The 16,901-nt window shown below is 35.6% G+C and overlaps 1 protein-coding gene across 4 annotated transcripts in view; it reads left to right on the plus strand.

Moving 5' to 3' along the window:
- The window catches only part of CDase (neutral ceramidase), a 440,785-nt gene that overhangs the window by 189,718 nt on the left and 234,166 nt on the right, over positions 1-16,901 (plus strand). For all 4 annotated transcript variants that reach the window (XM_069812523.1, XM_069812522.1, XM_069812521.1 and 1 more), the window contains exon 2: positions 6,017-6,163. In XM_069812523.1, the coding sequence (XP_069668624.1) occupies positions 6,035-6,163 (129 nt within the window). In that variant the 5' untranslated portion in view covers positions 6,017-6,034. The remainder of the gene's footprint in view (positions 1-6,016; positions 6,164-16,901) is intronic.

The following is a 16,901-nucleotide window of genomic DNA, read 5'->3' on the forward strand; positions in this document are numbered from 1 at the left end:
AATGTAACTTGTTAGTTTTGATTTTAAATTGACTGAATGACGTACTTTTGGCATATTTACCGTCTTTATAGTATGATTTACAAAACTGAACCTATGTGTACTCTGACTGGCATTTAACTGTTGAGCTGCACAACTGAAGTCTGTTAAAAATTTTAAATTAAATTAATACAGTTTTGTAACTTACTTTCCCATTGTTGATAGGACTGCTAATTTTCAAATAACTCTGATGTTAAAGGGATTACTGAACATGTGTTTAAATCTCTATTGTTGAAATGTATTTTTAAAAGTTAATGGAATTTTGTTTTGTTTTATTGTTAAACCTAATATAATATGGACTGTTTTATATGAAATATGGAAAATATATGGAAATTAACGAAAATATGTACTAAACTCTAAAATATGGAAAAATATGGAAAATAAAAGTAGGATTTTTCAACCCTACACATTGTGAAACATAAAGATAATGCAAAATATAAATTATATTAGCTTTATAAGTAAATATGTATTTACATATAAATCCTTTCCCTGTAGATTACCTAGTTGATTAGTTTCAGCTTTGTCAGTCATTATTAGAACTAGTGAGGTCACTGTTTCTTCCAGTTTCTTCATTATTTTGCTGGGGTTTTATATGGTAGTGTGGAGTCAAATACGATGTGTGTTCTGAAATTTAGTTGTGTATTGAGGGTGTGTTATAGTTATAGATAACAAACATACTTTCAAAATTTATAGAAAACCCACAACAACATTCACACACATACAAAACACATCCAATCACTCAACACAACACAAACATGCCGCATTTAGAGCCATGGTACATAGACTACTCAACTTACCAAAGAACGAGCAAGATTACAATGAAGAAATACAAACCAGTCGATCTGGGTAGCGTAGTCAGTATAGCGCTGGCCTTCTGTTCTCGAGGTTACAGCTTCGATCCCGGCCCAGGTCGATGGCATTTAAGTGTGTTCCAATGCGACAGCCTCATGTCAGTAGATTTAGTGGCATGTAAAAGAACTCTTGCGGGACACAATTCCGGCACACAGGCGACGCTGATATAATCTCTGCAGTTGCGAGCGTCGTTAATTAAACCATAATATAAAAAAATACAAACCATTAAATACACAACACAAGAAATTGAATAAAATCCCAACATAATAGTCAACATAATAAAAAAGAAAACCCAATGAGTAGGCTCAGACCGTAGTGCCTAGAATTCGCAGTCGAGAGGTCCCGGGTTCAAACTCCTTTGCCGGCCAATCTGACTGGGGTTTTTCATGGTTTCCCTGAGTCACAAAAGTAAATGCCGGATTGGAAATTTACATACCATGATTCGTCAATATCATAAACATTAATTTAATCAAAAATCGAAAATCAGTTACATGAACACGAGCCATGTACAACACACAATAGAAACAGGAACTCAACAATAGTAAGCACGAATTACTGGTATACCTTCAGGTCCTAATCACGCGATATGACCACAGATGTTAAAGCGTGTATAAATAAATTTAACAAAAATAATAAAAACCAAATAAAGAGAGAAAATATAATTACTGTACCGGTACAAGAAACAAAGAAACACAACACAAACACAAGAACGCAAAAAAATACATCACACAAATATACAAAAACAAACACAAGATCGCATCCTCATACAGGAAATTAAATTACAACATCGCATACAGAACACAAAACACTCTACAAAAATATTTCGACACACAAACAAATAAATACTACCTAAATGGCGTATATAAACTAACATGCAAGACTTGTTATAACAACTTCTACATTGGACAGACTGTGAAATCATTTTCAAATACGATACAAAGAACACATCACAGCCAAGACCAAATCACACAATATCTCCACATACGCAAAAGACATCACAAACACCAATCATAGCTACAGAAATATAGAAACAGACATAGCAATTCTACATATCCAACCGAAAAACCTGAAATTAAACACATTACAAGAGTGCGACATATACAAACACACAAAAGCACATCCACAACACATCCTCAATACACAACTAAATTTCAGAACACAGACCCAATTTGATTTCACCATACACAAATGCACTCCCCAGAAAAACACCGAAGAAACCGGAAAGAAAAAGGAACTCACGAATTCTGATAATTGACATAAAGCTGAAACTAGTCAACTTCGTTTAAGACATGAAAGTGATTATTGTAAAGCTCGATTCACATTATACGGAACATCAACGTCACGGACCGTCACCGTCACCGTCACGTCCAATGCAAACTCATTCACATTTAAGTGACCGTCAGTTTGCCGGCGTCATCAAGAATAGAGAAGTAGTCTATGCTCTCAAACAATGTCGTACCTCCTATGTGAGACAATCAATTGCACTGTAATTTTTTAGGATTCGTTATATAAATGTCTAAGGAAAGCATAAAAAAATTTGTAATCAAAATCTTTTTTTGGATAGTGAGAAAAAAAGTTACTAACTTCGAAGTCTTCTTCTTCTTTCTCTCAGTGTAACCTCTCCCTTCTAGGTACATTTACACGACCCACGCCACCCGGGCCTTACAGGGCCGCGACCTGTCGGGAGAGGTATTAAGCTATGGATCACATACATACTTTTTTGACCACACAAGGGCATGGAGGGCCTCCCCGGATGAGGGATGAGCTCAATGCCAGGGCCACCTCCGATATAACACAAACATTTACGACATTACACATCATTCACTCACACAAATGATAGGATTAAGGGAAGGACTTTCAAGAGGTACAATCCCGGCATTTGCCTGGAAATAACTGAGGAAATCATGGAAAACCTCAGTTAGGATTGCCGGCCCCTGGGATCGAACCCCGGAGCTCCCGAATGCGAGGCCAGCCCTATACCACGCCGCTAGCCCGCTCGGTAACTTCGAACTCACCCGTTCAAAATAGACATTGACATATCAAAAGCTGATAAGCGACAAACTTTTGTATTTTTCACGTTAGATGGGGTCAAAGCGAGAGAAATGTTTAGAAAGAATGGAAGTTATTTTTAAAAGTGGCTGATATTCAAAACCTGTACCGGTTTGTTAGTTACGGCGAGTTTAATGCGGGGGTTTGCGTGGCGAACTTTCTTATACAGAGTGACAACTATTGTCTGTTAAAACTGCGGATTCTCATAGAAATCATCGCTCTGATTTCAAATTTGTTTTCAAATACTGATAATAATACAGTAATAATACAACACTAATACAACACTAATAATAATACAACAAATGGCTTTTAAGGAACCCTAAGGTTCATTGCCTCCCTCACATAAGCCCGCCATCGGTACCTATCCTGTACAAGATTAATCCAGTCTCTATCATCATATTCCACCTGCCTCAAATCCATTTAATATTATCATCCCATCTACGTCTTAGCCTCACAAAGGTCTTTTTCCCTCCGGCCTCCCAACTAACACTCTATATGGTAATAATAATAATAATAATAAAAATAATAATAATAACACTACTAGATAAATACAAATAAAATAGGTGCTTTTGCCTTATATTCCACCTATACTAATAATAATAATAATAATAATAATAATAATAATGAGAGTAATACAATAATAAATTCTTTCTTTTCCTTTTTCTCAATTTCAAATTATGCCATACTAGTGTTTAATCAACATAGGCCTATATATTATTTATATACTGTACTAGGAATATTTTAATTACATTTAAAAACTCACAATTAACTCGAAACCTTAAGCAATGGAAATATTTTGATCACAAATTTGGAATCAGAACGATGATTTCTATGAGCATCCGCAGTTCTAACAGATAAAAGTTGTCTCTCTGCATAAGAAAGTCCGCCACGCACACCCCCGCATTAAACTTGCCGTAACTCGTAAACCGGTACAGATTTTGAATATCAACCACTTTTAAAAATCATTTCCATTCTTTCTAAACATTTCTCTTGCTTTGACCCCCCTATAACATGAAAAATACTTATCACTTTTGAGAGTGTCAATGTTTATTTTGAACGGGTGATTTCGAAGTTTGTAATTTTTTTCCTCACTGTCCAAAAAAGATTTTGATTACAAATTTTTTCTATGCTTGCCTTAGACATTTATATAATGAATCCTAAAAATTACAGTGCAATTGATTGTCTCTCACGGGAGCTAAGACATGTTAATTTTTAAGGGTGCTGCTAGAGTCTAGCTGCTTACTTACTTACTTACTGGCTTTTAAGGAACCCGCAAGTTCATTACCGCCCTCACATAAGCCCGCCAACGGTCCCTATTCTGAGCAAAATTAATCCATTCTCTATCATCATATCCCACCTCCCTCAAATCCATTTTAATATTATCTTCCCATCTACGTCTCGGCCTCCCTAAAGGTCTTTTTCCCTCCGGCCTCCCAACTAACACACTATATGCATTTCTGGATTCGCCCATGCGTGCTACATGCCCTGCCCATCTCAAACGTCTGTATTTATTATTCCTAATTATGTGAGGTGAAGAATACAATGCATGCAGTTCTGCGTTGTGTAACTTTCTCCATTCGACTGTAACTTCATTCCTTATAGCCCCAAATATTTTCCCGAGAACCTTATTCTCAAACATCCTTAATCTCTGTTCCTCTCTCTAAGTGATAGTCCAAGTTTCACAACCATACAGAAGAACCGGTAATATAACTGTTTTATAAATTCTAATTTTCAGATTTTTTGACAGCATACTAGATGATAAAAACTTCTCAAACGAATAATAACACGCATTTCTAATATTTATTCTGTGTTTAATTTCCTCCCGAGTATCATTTATATTTGTTACTGTTGCTCCCATATATTTGAACTTCTCCACCTCTTCAAAAGATAAATTCCAATTTTTATATTTCCATTTCGTACAATGTTCTCGTCACGAGACATAATCATATACTTTGTCTTTTCGGGATTTACTTCCAAACCTATCTCTTTACTTGCTTCCAGTAAAATTCCCGTGTTTTCCCTAATCGTTTGTGGATTTTCACCTAACATATTCACGTCATCCGCATAGACAAGCAGCTGATGTAACCCGTTCAATTCCAAACCCTCTCTGTTATCCTGGACTTTCCTAATGGCATACTCTAGAGCAAAGTTAAAAAGTAAAGGTGATAGTGCATCTCTTTGCTTTAGCCCACAGTGAATTGGAAACGCATCTGACAGAAACTGACCTATACGAACTCTGCTGTACGTTTCACTGAGACACATTTTAATTAATCGAACTAGTTTCTTGGGAATACCAAATTCAATAAAAATATCATATAAAACTTCTCTCTTAACCGAGTCATATGCCTTTTTGAAATCTATGAATAACTGATGCACTGTACCCTTATACTCCCATTTTTCTCCATTATCTGTCAAATACAAAATATCTGGTCAATAGTTGATCTATTACGCCTAAAACCACATTGATGATCCCCAATAATTTCATCTACATATAGGGTCCATCTTCTCAAAAGAATATTGGACAAAATTTTGTACGACGTCAACAAAAGTGATATTCCTCGAAAGTTACTACAGTTAGTATTGTCCCCCTTCTTAAAGATAGGTACGATAATGGACTCCTTCCATTGTTCTGGTACAATTTCCTTTTCCCAAATAGCAAGTACAAGCTTATAAATTTCGTTAGATAATGCGCTTAGCAGAAAAAAACGTCCACGTACAGGTTTCGTCACGTCAAAACATTCTCCTCGAGAATCCCAGACGGTCCGTGACGTTGACGGTCCGTGACGTTGCCTGTATATGTGAACGCTACCGTATAAAATGCGTTGTACAATGTTTTGATGTAACGCTGCTGGTCCGTGATGTGACGTTGATGTGACGTATAATGTGAATCGAGCTGAGCTATAGTCCTAAGTTTTATTTATTTAAGAATGTAATTCACTATTCAGCAAACCTTATGCAGTTAGTGAATATATATTACAGAACAATCTGTCTTTATACTGTTGTCTTGAAATTAACTCTGAACATAGATATCAATGCTCATTGGTTGTGAGTGATTGTGATACTTAAACTTTGCTTCAAGGGCGACCCCCTGCGAGGAATGATGAAGAGTCTCAGTGCTTTGGTGCTCATGACGGGGGCAGCATGTCTGCTGTGTGGGGTCAAGGCCTCCTACAACATCGGAGTGGGGATTGCAGATGTTACCGGCCCTTGCGCAGAAGTCGGATTTGTAAGTAAAATCTGCATTTGTTATGAGCATGTGTGAAGTGCGCCTGATGTTCGTAAGCTGCTTAATGATGGCGAATGCATTTAGGCTCATCTACTTGTGGTCCGTGGACTGGACAAGTTCGATTGGCTATGAAACATAATATTTTTGTCAAGTTTAAATCATATAAGAAATAAATAAGTTTATCTACAGTATATTCATTATAACAAATTAGTTCTATTTTTCATGTAGAAAATAAAGTAAATCCTATTTGACACACTAGATAAATCTTCAGTGTTTTAAACTCAATATTGAAAGTTCACAATTTAACTGAATTACTTACGGCTCTAAAATATGGCATATTCCATAAATTTAGATGCCTTTAGGGTGAATGTTACTTATGTCCCGCCCATTATAGGAGACATAGGCCAGTTTTACACTAATCCTAAACATTTAGTAATGCTTGTTGCTTGTGTAGGCAGTCTTTTACATTAGATTTGCGAAAAATGGTTTATAGCGCAACATTGCCAGTGATAAAAGTGTTAAATATTCGGGTGAAACGAGCGTTGAGCGACTTCCGCCGATTTTGGATTAGACACCGACGCACTTGAACTGCCAACATAGAAAACAAAAAGTCACACTCAATCGCTTTCACCTTCATCTTGACGGGATAATAAAAGCCTAAACTAACCTAACCTAACCTAACCTAACCTAACCTAACCTAAGTGCGTCTGTGTCTATTCCAAAATCTGCGGAAGTCGCTCAACGCTCGTTTAACCAATATTCGTTCAGTGGGCGGTGGATACTCTACATTGACCGCTTTAGTCAATTTGTTTTCTTTTAACTGACATTAATGAAGTAGTAGTGCAATCAATCCATAGCATTTTTCACTCATTCGTACACCGTTCAAATCCTTAGATATGTAGCTGGAAGTCTAGGAACATGACTGTTCACACTATGCTTTCAAGAAGCGAAAGAGGAATTTACACCGTAAGTAAAACAACGTGTAGACAATGATAAGCCATTTAATGTCGTGGTGGATGCGAGTAGTTCCGGTAAACTGACAAAAATCATGTGAGAAGATAGTTAAGACATGTAATTCTCACGGATGTTAAGAAAGGCACACTACTGCTTCTGCATTCCTGGAGTAATCAGATAGATGACACTATATTTAGGCTACTTTTGAAGGAGTAAACAATACCTTACATGGTAATACAATTAAAACACAAATTATCACTCCAAAAACTATAAGATTTTTTCAACGCTTGGATGTGTATTATTTTTAGGCAATATAAAATTGTAGTTAGAAGCTAGAAGAGTTTTTCAGACATGGAATTATCTGTAAAAACATTCCAGACATATTACACGATAGTGGTTTTATAATGATATTTAATTCTGTTGTGTATCAACAGCTTCATTCACTTCTCATCAAAAACATTCTAAAATACTCGCATGCATGGCAGAGGTGTGGGTATGTGACGGAGAAACATGTGAGAAAGTTTGATAACGTTCTTGGAACAATTTGCTTTAGTGCGCTTAAAGGTTCGTTTTAATCGAAAGTGTGCTTCGCGGATTTCCCGCCTGATTCACCTTGTATAGTTGTATACAATCGGAGAGGCATATGTTGTCGCTCTCGGTCTCGTTGATTAATTAGAGTCTGTGTAAGTTGATGTTTTGTTCTCAGTTCTTTCACTGGGCTCATACTTAACAGGGAGACGTAACCATTACTTCGGTCGGCAAATAAAATGAACTGAGTGATTAATTAGTTACACTGGGCACATTTCAGAGTCACGCGTTTCTGGAGATGTGACACTCACTAACGAGCTAATTTAAATTCCACGAAGAGTACGAAGTGCAATTTAATCATTCATCTTTGAGAAGAAATTTCGCTTTCTGTAATTACAGCAAACTTGCCACGAAAGCGACAGATAGGTCTATGTGTGAAATATAACGTTCTGTTGATAAGTGACTGTTAGATAAGACAAATATTTACTAAACCACATATTCTGCTATGAATCAGGAATAGTTTCAACAAACATTTTAAATATATACTGCAGAAGTAAACTTACCTAACTTCATCGGCTGCATGAAGGACTTAGTGTACTTGAACATTGTACGGAAAACGATTCACGCAATTTTGAATCATACCACAGTCTAGTATATACAGTCACGAAGCTTGAGTTGTTGATGGTATTAGGAACAATAGACTGTGCCGGTACTATTTTGCATTGTCTGTAATGAGACGATAGTAGCGATCCTAGTGGTTAGCAACTATCTATGGATGCATATTCCCTACGTATTGAGCTTCGTGACTGTATATACTAGACTGTGATCATACTGTATGCCACTGGTGCATATTCAAGCCCGTGCGGTCTAAAGCACGTGGCTGGCATTGCTCTGCGCGCAGGTTAAATTAATTATTTCCCCTATTAGAACGCAACGAAAGAGGGGTAGCTGTGCGAAGGTTGTCCATGCATACGTAAGTACAGCAGCGATGCATAGATCAAGGAGGAGGCATACTGTCATTAATATGTGGAAAACATTGTATTATTAAGAAATGAAGTATTCAGACACGCTGAATGGAAATGACTCAACTCAAATTAGAGGTCTTTTGTCGCCTCCATTCCGCAAATCCAGGAAATTTGCTTTCACAGTTGCAGCTAAAATTAATTGATTTTTCACATACTGCCCTGTTGAAAGTTACTTATAATGACAAGGACTTCTTTAGCTTTTACAATTCCTTAAACTATGAACTTTGTCTAAGGATTCGTAAATTTGCAGCGAAAATTAGTATATTACTATTTTCAGTAGCAATTATGTACCGGTAGGTTTTCATGAACCCTAACAAAGCCAAGATTAAAGGACAAGCTATTCCATCATGATAAGCACCCTGTGCTTAGGTTTGCTAACCCTTAACTTGGCAAAGCAATACATTACTATAATAATACCGGACAGCTAGCAGTTCTACGCGCGAACGACGCTGGTGCTGCTACCTACGCGGCCGGTGTGGAGATACTCGCGAAGCAAGCTTCAATGTACATGCTGGGCTAGTTAATAGTTTTATTAAGTAGTGCTGTGTTAAAATGTCAGGGTGTATGTGTTATGTTTATAATTGCTACAATTGAGGGGTTTGCCGGTAAAAGGGCATATACGTCAATGTGGCGAATTGAGAAACATGCAATCTAAGATTTTAAAACGCACCTGAATAAAATTTTATACACGCATGCAGCCCTGTCCTGCAGGTATGTACAGTTGTCAAAAAAAAAAAAAAAGTGGCCGCACTCGTGAACAGCGAATATTTTCAGAGTCCACTTCGGGTCGCGGCGATGTTACAAGATGCATGTGCTTGTACAAGCAGTTCCGGAACTATGAAAGTGTTCCATATCTGCGCCTCGTAGACCAGCGGTAGAGTGCTTGTTTAATGATTCAAAGGTTGTGGGTTCGGGCATTCTTCAAGTTTTCATTTTATTTTTTAATCGTTCTTTAGCGATGTAAATGATATTCAAATTATCATTTATATCCAGTTATCGTTCTTTATGGATATCACGTTATTTATATTTTGTTATCGTTCTTTAGAGATATGAATAAAATTCAAGTCATCATTTGTATTCTGTTATCGTTTCATAACGATATGAATAATAATAATTATTATTGTATCTCCAATGGGGGTTAGCCCTATTTTACATATGTATGTTAGGGCTATAGTTTTATACACAAAAAAGATAAGATAAAGAGAAATGGAAAAGAAAATTAAATTAGCTTACGCAATGTAAACAAAACATAAACAATCCGTAAATTAGGCATTGCGATTGCAAAAGAAATATCAGTTATCAATTTGAAACATACAAAAACATTAACAACACACATACGTAACACTTCTATAACACAAATATGCAGCTTTCCGTACCATACATCATAAATTAATACACAATAGTCACACAAACACAATCAAACTATAATTACGACATTGCGACGACATCAAGCATCCCGTAACTGACCCACATACATAACAAATCAAGCATCCGTTGCAACACATACACTTCAACATAGTAACCACACTTTTAAAAGTTACCAATTTGGCTCCAAGAAGAATAAATAGGACACTGTTACTAATTACTATTCTTCTACAATTTCTTAAATACATCTGTAATAAATCTGTGAAATTCCGATAGGAATAATATTCACGTTTTTTATATTGTTATCGTTCTTTAGCGATAAAAATAATAAACAAGTTATCATTTATATTCTGTTTTCCTTCATTAGCATTATAAAACAGTATTCAAGTTATTTATATTGTTATTGTTCTTTCGCAATATAAATAATCTGTATTTTATGTAAGTAATTATTATAACACAAATAACCATCTTTCTTTGTAAAATAGGTTATTTTATTTAGATCATTAAATACGTATTTTATAATATCTTATATTAATTAAACAAACCGATATTTATCATTTATATTCTGTTATCGTTCTTTAGTGATACTGTATAAATAATATTCAAGTTATTTATATTGTAATCGTTCTTTAGCGATATAAATAACATAAATTTAATATTAGGTTTGGAAAAATCCAGTTGCATAATACTGGTTTAAGTTTTTCTTTTTGTATTATTACATTATACTATCTTGAACCAGAATAAAATGAAAAGGAGTAACGAGGAATTGAACCTGAGACGTTGACATCTAAATTCCGACGTTCGTCCGCTGAGCTACGAGGGCAAAAGTGTGGAAACATTTTCGAAAAAATTGGCCCAATCACACTCTAAGATTTTCTGATGATTCGTAGAAGCTAGTCCAGGATGCGGGGGGCAAAGGCTAATTGAGATTTCCCGGTCTCTGATCGGGTCAAACATGCTGATAGAATTAATATTTAACCCTTGCCGTGACTTTCGGTGAAGTCCGGAGGGCCCAATTAATCAAATCCACTCTCCTCATCTCCACGCTTGTGCCCCCTGGAATTTAATAAGATGCGGAAGAGATAGTGGTGTGCGGAAAGCAACGGGATGTTACCGCATTTAGGCCTATCCTTCTCAAGGAAAACTACAAACATGAACAAAGGAAGCTTTTAATAGAAGAAGAAGGATATTCTGCGGAACTCTGGAAAAAGAACTAAGGAAGAGACTAATGAAGTGCTTTGTGTGGAGTGTGGCATTGTATGGGGAAGGAACATGGACATTACGACGAAATGAAGAGAAACGAATTGAAGCATTTGAAATGTGGATGTGGAGAAGAACGGTGCGTGTGAAGTGGACAGACAGAATAAGAAATAAAATTGTGTTTGAAAAAGTGAGTGAAGAAAGAATGATGCTGAAACTGATTAGAAAGAGAAAAAGGAATTGGTTGGATCTCTGGTTGAAAAGAATAATAGACGACATTAGAACATGTGGATCATATGCGGAGACTAAGAGGAAGGCAGAAAATAGGGAAGATTGGAGATTGCAGGGTTTGCAATGAAAGACCTGCCCATGGACAGAACACTTATGTATGTTCAGAATGTCTGGAATATCGTGTCTAAGAACAGTCGCTATTTGCAAAGACTAGTCAATTCCATGCCCACTCGACTGCAAGATAAGAAGAAGATAGACTAAATATTGAATTGTGGTTTTTTGTTTTGTTTTTTGAACGCTTAATTGTTTGAATGTTTTAAAGCCGACGCCAGTAAATTTCTTTTGTTTATGCCACGAAAGATATTTTTATTGAGAATAAAATCTTTTTTCTTTCCATTTGCAGCCACAATATCATAATGATAATGACAAAGTCATGGTATAATATATTAATGAACCTGATGTTAATTACTAAAATAATCGTAAAAGAGAAAGGAGCCTTTATGTATAGTTTGTCTCTCTCAAAAACAGAACAAAAAATAACATAAAAAGCACGAGGTTGTAGTCGAACGCAGGACCTCATGATTAAGAGGCCTGAACGCTACCATTACGCTATCGAACAACACACAGAATACTTCAATTATAACTGTAGATATCAGGCAACGTGGTCCAACAACATGTAACATCGCCTGCCTCCGAATCGTAGCGAAGATACCCGAAGGGAACTTTGTTTCAGGAGAGCGGCCACTTTTTCTTTTGGCAGCTGTACAGTACAATCAAAACAAAATTTCGCTACTATAATTATTCACTACATTTTAAACCGTTTTCCCGAAGAAGGGCATATAGGTCTATCCGCCTTTCTTCCGGCAAAGCCCTCAATTACTGAATTACAAATTGCTCCAAATCGTACTTTCGATTTCCGAGTGATCATAAAACGTGAGTCAACAACATTCTTTAGTAGGCGGTGTAGGCCTAATTACTTCGTCCTTGTGTTGATAGAAAAATGCAAATTAGCTTTTTTATTTATACCTAATAAATAAATAGAAATTAAAATGTATTGGAAATTTTAAGTTTTTTTTTATCAAATTAAGTTTTATTGTTGTCCACATGCCTTTACTAATTATTAGAAGCATCCGATTACTACAAATTTTATCTTTGCAGTTGTCAGCAATGGGTGTATATATATAAAGCATTATTGTAAATTCGTTCTTAATGTCAGAATTGATTTTGTCTTACTAAACCGAAGAAAAAAATGTGTAACAATTAATTACGGAAAATAATGTGAAGTATGCAATATTTGTCATAATATGCAGCTTTGATATAAGATAATAATTTTACATTAAATACTATTCAACATTTCTTAAATGTTTCATATATTTTTCCACATTAGTAACTCACGTTTTAAACAATAGTCCGAATCCCGCTGTGTAATATTTGTATTTGTGGACGTAATTCCACGCCACTCCGCTAGATGTCAGGTCCGTGATATTTCGCACTCACGTCAATGCTACTAGTATACAGCTTTCCGGTATTATTATAGTAAGGCATTTGGGCAAAGCTTCATTTCTCACGCTAGTTTATTAAATCTTGTCGGACCGTAAAGAAAACAACTATCGCAAAGTCTATATTTTTATATGTTTTACAATATTCTAGTATTGTGAAATTTTAATTTTCCTACAAATTTAATTTAGGCCTAGATTAGGATTTAGGAATTCCTGGACACGACATCGTGAAGGCCTAACCTCTAGCGAGTGGTGCGAAGCTATTTAAATGACTGCACACGTGTCTTCCGTACGTTCCCTTCCGGGCAGGACTCGGGACAACATCCTCTGTCGGCGATGCCACAGAGAGCCAGAAATACTTGCATATTTCCTGGGCTCTTGTCCGTACGGTGAAGTACTCCGTAACTTACGACGCCATAGAATTCGTTCGATTATCGCCGAACAGTTTAGATCAATAAATTTTCAAGTGTTCGAAGAAGTTCACGGACTGGCAGACAATGGCAGTACAAGAAGAATAGACATGATTGCCATCCCACCAAATAACAACAATGGCTATATCATCGATCCCACCGTTAGATTTGTTTTTTATATAGTTTCTTGTTCTAAGGATGTGGACGATTGGAGCATGTTTGGTTACCATACGGCTGTACATCTTAGTCGTTCGTTATACTGACACCGAGAGACGCTCCATTACTTTTCATTCGGTAGAGATATAGTCCAAGCTCACACAACTTAACAATTTTGGTATCAACTTCCTAGCTTAAGTAATTACCTATGAATTGTAAATGGAAGTAGCCTACATACCTTAAGAGCTGTTTGTAATTACAGCAACCGAAAATATTTCTCTCGGAGAAGAGAATTTTTTTCATGTTAGGAAACTGGTTGTGAATCGCTAATACATTTGACCCAGGTTTCCGTTTCCTCTCAACTTACTTGAAAGTAAACGCTGACTTCAGGACGCGTCGTGAAATTGTGAAGAGTGTAGCAAAGAAGCGTCGTTCTTATTAGCTGCGATATTAAAGGGACGTATGTGATCAGAATCATATACTGACTGTTTCTTACCCCTAGGAAAAATTTGTCTGTTGCTTATTGCATTAAAAGCGAAAGGTCTAGAACTAGACAGTCGTGTTGAAAATTCGGTTAAGAGAAATTGTCTTGTCTATTCACAGGATCGAACTACGCTCTTTTTCTGTCAGTCGACCTCTGTTCTATAATATTTGTGAAGCTTATACTCTGGGTAACTATCATTTTTATTTTTAATTTTACTTCTCTTTGTAAGAAACATGGAGAAGGTATTGTGGCGTAGATAAACTTCTCCAGGATAAATTGTTATTGGCATCTTGTCTTCCTTTCAGAACTCAAGTTGACGTTTAAAGGAGTGAAATTTATTGCTAACAGAAACTGAGAGACGTGTGTGTAGATTTGAAAGGCATGACCTTCTTGATCTATTAGTTAAAGAGCTAAAAACTCGAAAAAAAAATGAGTGGCTGAGTGATTCAGTCTCTGAATTAACAAACCATTTGGTTAGTAACTCAGTGAGTAAGAAAATGAATTTTAACTAGGTATTTATGTTTTTCTGTTATTATTTCAGTGAAATCCTTTCATTATATATCAGCGGTGGGGAAAAGTAGCACAGTGTGTCCCCTTCCCCTCAATCATAGTTGAATCCCTCCCACTGCTAGCTAGCAGACTACTCATTCCTGTATCTGTTTCCGTCCAAATCGCGACTCACAAGTCTGCGAGTATCAGTGGTGGAATCATGTCCCACAACAAAGTAAAAAGATACATTTACAAATACGAATGAGAATATAAGTGCTTTTGTGATCATCGAAATAACAAAGCATTGTGTTTGTTGTGCAACACTGAGGTATTCTGCTCCTTGTTCAGTGTGTTCTAACATTTTAAATCCCTCCATGAACAGAATTATAGTGAGAAAAATTTTGCAGATAAATGTTTGAATTTATATTTATATCGTGGTGACATTATTATAACAGAAATCCTGATATTACAATATCGTGACGGTTTTGTGTCTTTTACAGATTAAGAATTAAAACATTCATTAAAAACCAAAGACGAGCCAGCTTCAGTATGTTTAGCAACAAACATACTTCGTGTTAGTTATCTTTTCTCAAAACATATACTCCTAGCAGAGAAATTTAGGTGTTCTCGAAAGGCAGTAACAACTTCGACCCAAGGTTTTATAACATGATAATAGCTATTTCCTAAACATACAATTTGCTAATGCTCCTTATTAAAAAAAATCAATTAAAAATTGCTGTTAACAGAGAAAATTTAAAGTTCAATTATTGTGATATCTGTGTTTTTTCATTCTTCTTCTTCTTCTTTTTCTCCTTCTCCTTTTTTACTTTTTACTCTGTTATTTAATAAAATGTCTTAACATTATGTGGAATGCTCCCTGAGCACGAGTATGTAACTTATTCTTTCAGGGGCTGCTAAAGTGTTTTTATATAAAAATTAATATGTGTCTTTGTTCTGGCAATAAAGTATTATTAATATTATTATTATTATTATTATTATTATTATTAAATTGTTGTTTCTCTTGTAACATTATTTATATATTTGTTAACTATTCGTGTTATCAGTTCATCTGTTGCAAGAAAAGTATTTGCAGTCTATTTACTTTGTTCATTACTCATTCGATCTGTTTACCGAATGAAGTAACACAATTATTATTTTCGTTCTATTTATGTAAATACATTTTAATTACTAAAATGTAAATGCTTGTTTCGTTCTATTAACATTTATCAGCACCCTATTAGTTTAGGTCAGGAGTATAACAACACAACTATTACATCGCGTTTCTACTGGGTTACGACACTGCACAGCTTTGGACTCACCTTGTAAACAATCAAACCCGGAAATGTTTAAATACGCCTGACCGTGCTGTTCTTGGTGTGGAGTGAGTAAGTTGCTGATGATGTTCATTCCACCCCTTTTCCCCATCGCTGTTATATATTCTTTGAAAATTGTCGTTTTTGTATTATTGTTCACTAATTTTTCTGTTAAGTTGAAAAATGTTTATTTCATTGCAGTGTTACTAATTTTTATCAACTGATGTTTGTCATGATGCAACTCTAATGCATTTTTCTGCAATCTTTATTCTTATAACTGACTGTTTATTTATTTTTCATTATTCCTAACATTGCAGTAAAATGTATAGCTACAGCTAAAGCCTTACGACATTTAATCAATGTAGCCTGTTATTCCTTCTCATGTAGTGATTATCTCTTTACTGTGCCACAAATAAGTATATTGAAATTTATTTAGTTCAGTGTCTATTACACTCCAGAAACACTTCTAAACATTTAAAAGCTCTGAATTATTCGAATAATAAGAGATGATTATTTATTTCTCGTATGATAAAAATATCTATGAAATATTAATTCTTGCGATGCGGAATTTCATTTTGAGTTCAGCAGTCGGGGATGAGCCATGGAAATTAGCAAGTAAGATTGTGTAATTGAGTAATATCTTGTGATTACACATCTGCTACTCTGACACCAACTGTATGGTTGAGAAATTGTTTTCGAAAACGAAAATGTGGTTAAACCAATTTCTCTTATTCATTTAACATACAAAGATAATAAAATAGCACACGAATACAAAGAAATGGCGTGTATACATACATACATAATTACATACATACATGCATACATAATTACATACATGCATACATAATTACATACATACATAGGCTACATACTTACATACATACATACATACATACATACATACATACTGTACATACATACATGCATACATACATACATACATACATACATACATACATACATACATACATACATACACACATCAGCATAGCTCAGGCGGTTGCGCTGACCCGGAATTGTGCTTGGGCGTGGATCCGATTATCGCTTGGGCTGGGTTGGGTTCTTTCCGAGGTTTCCTCCAACC

Source organism: Periplaneta americana, chromosome 16 (genome assembly GCF_040183065.1).
Source record: "Periplaneta americana isolate PAMFEO1 chromosome 16, P.americana_PAMFEO1_priV1, whole genome shotgun sequence".
NCBI lineage: Eukaryota > Metazoa > Arthropoda > Insecta > Blattodea > Blattidae > Periplaneta > Periplaneta americana.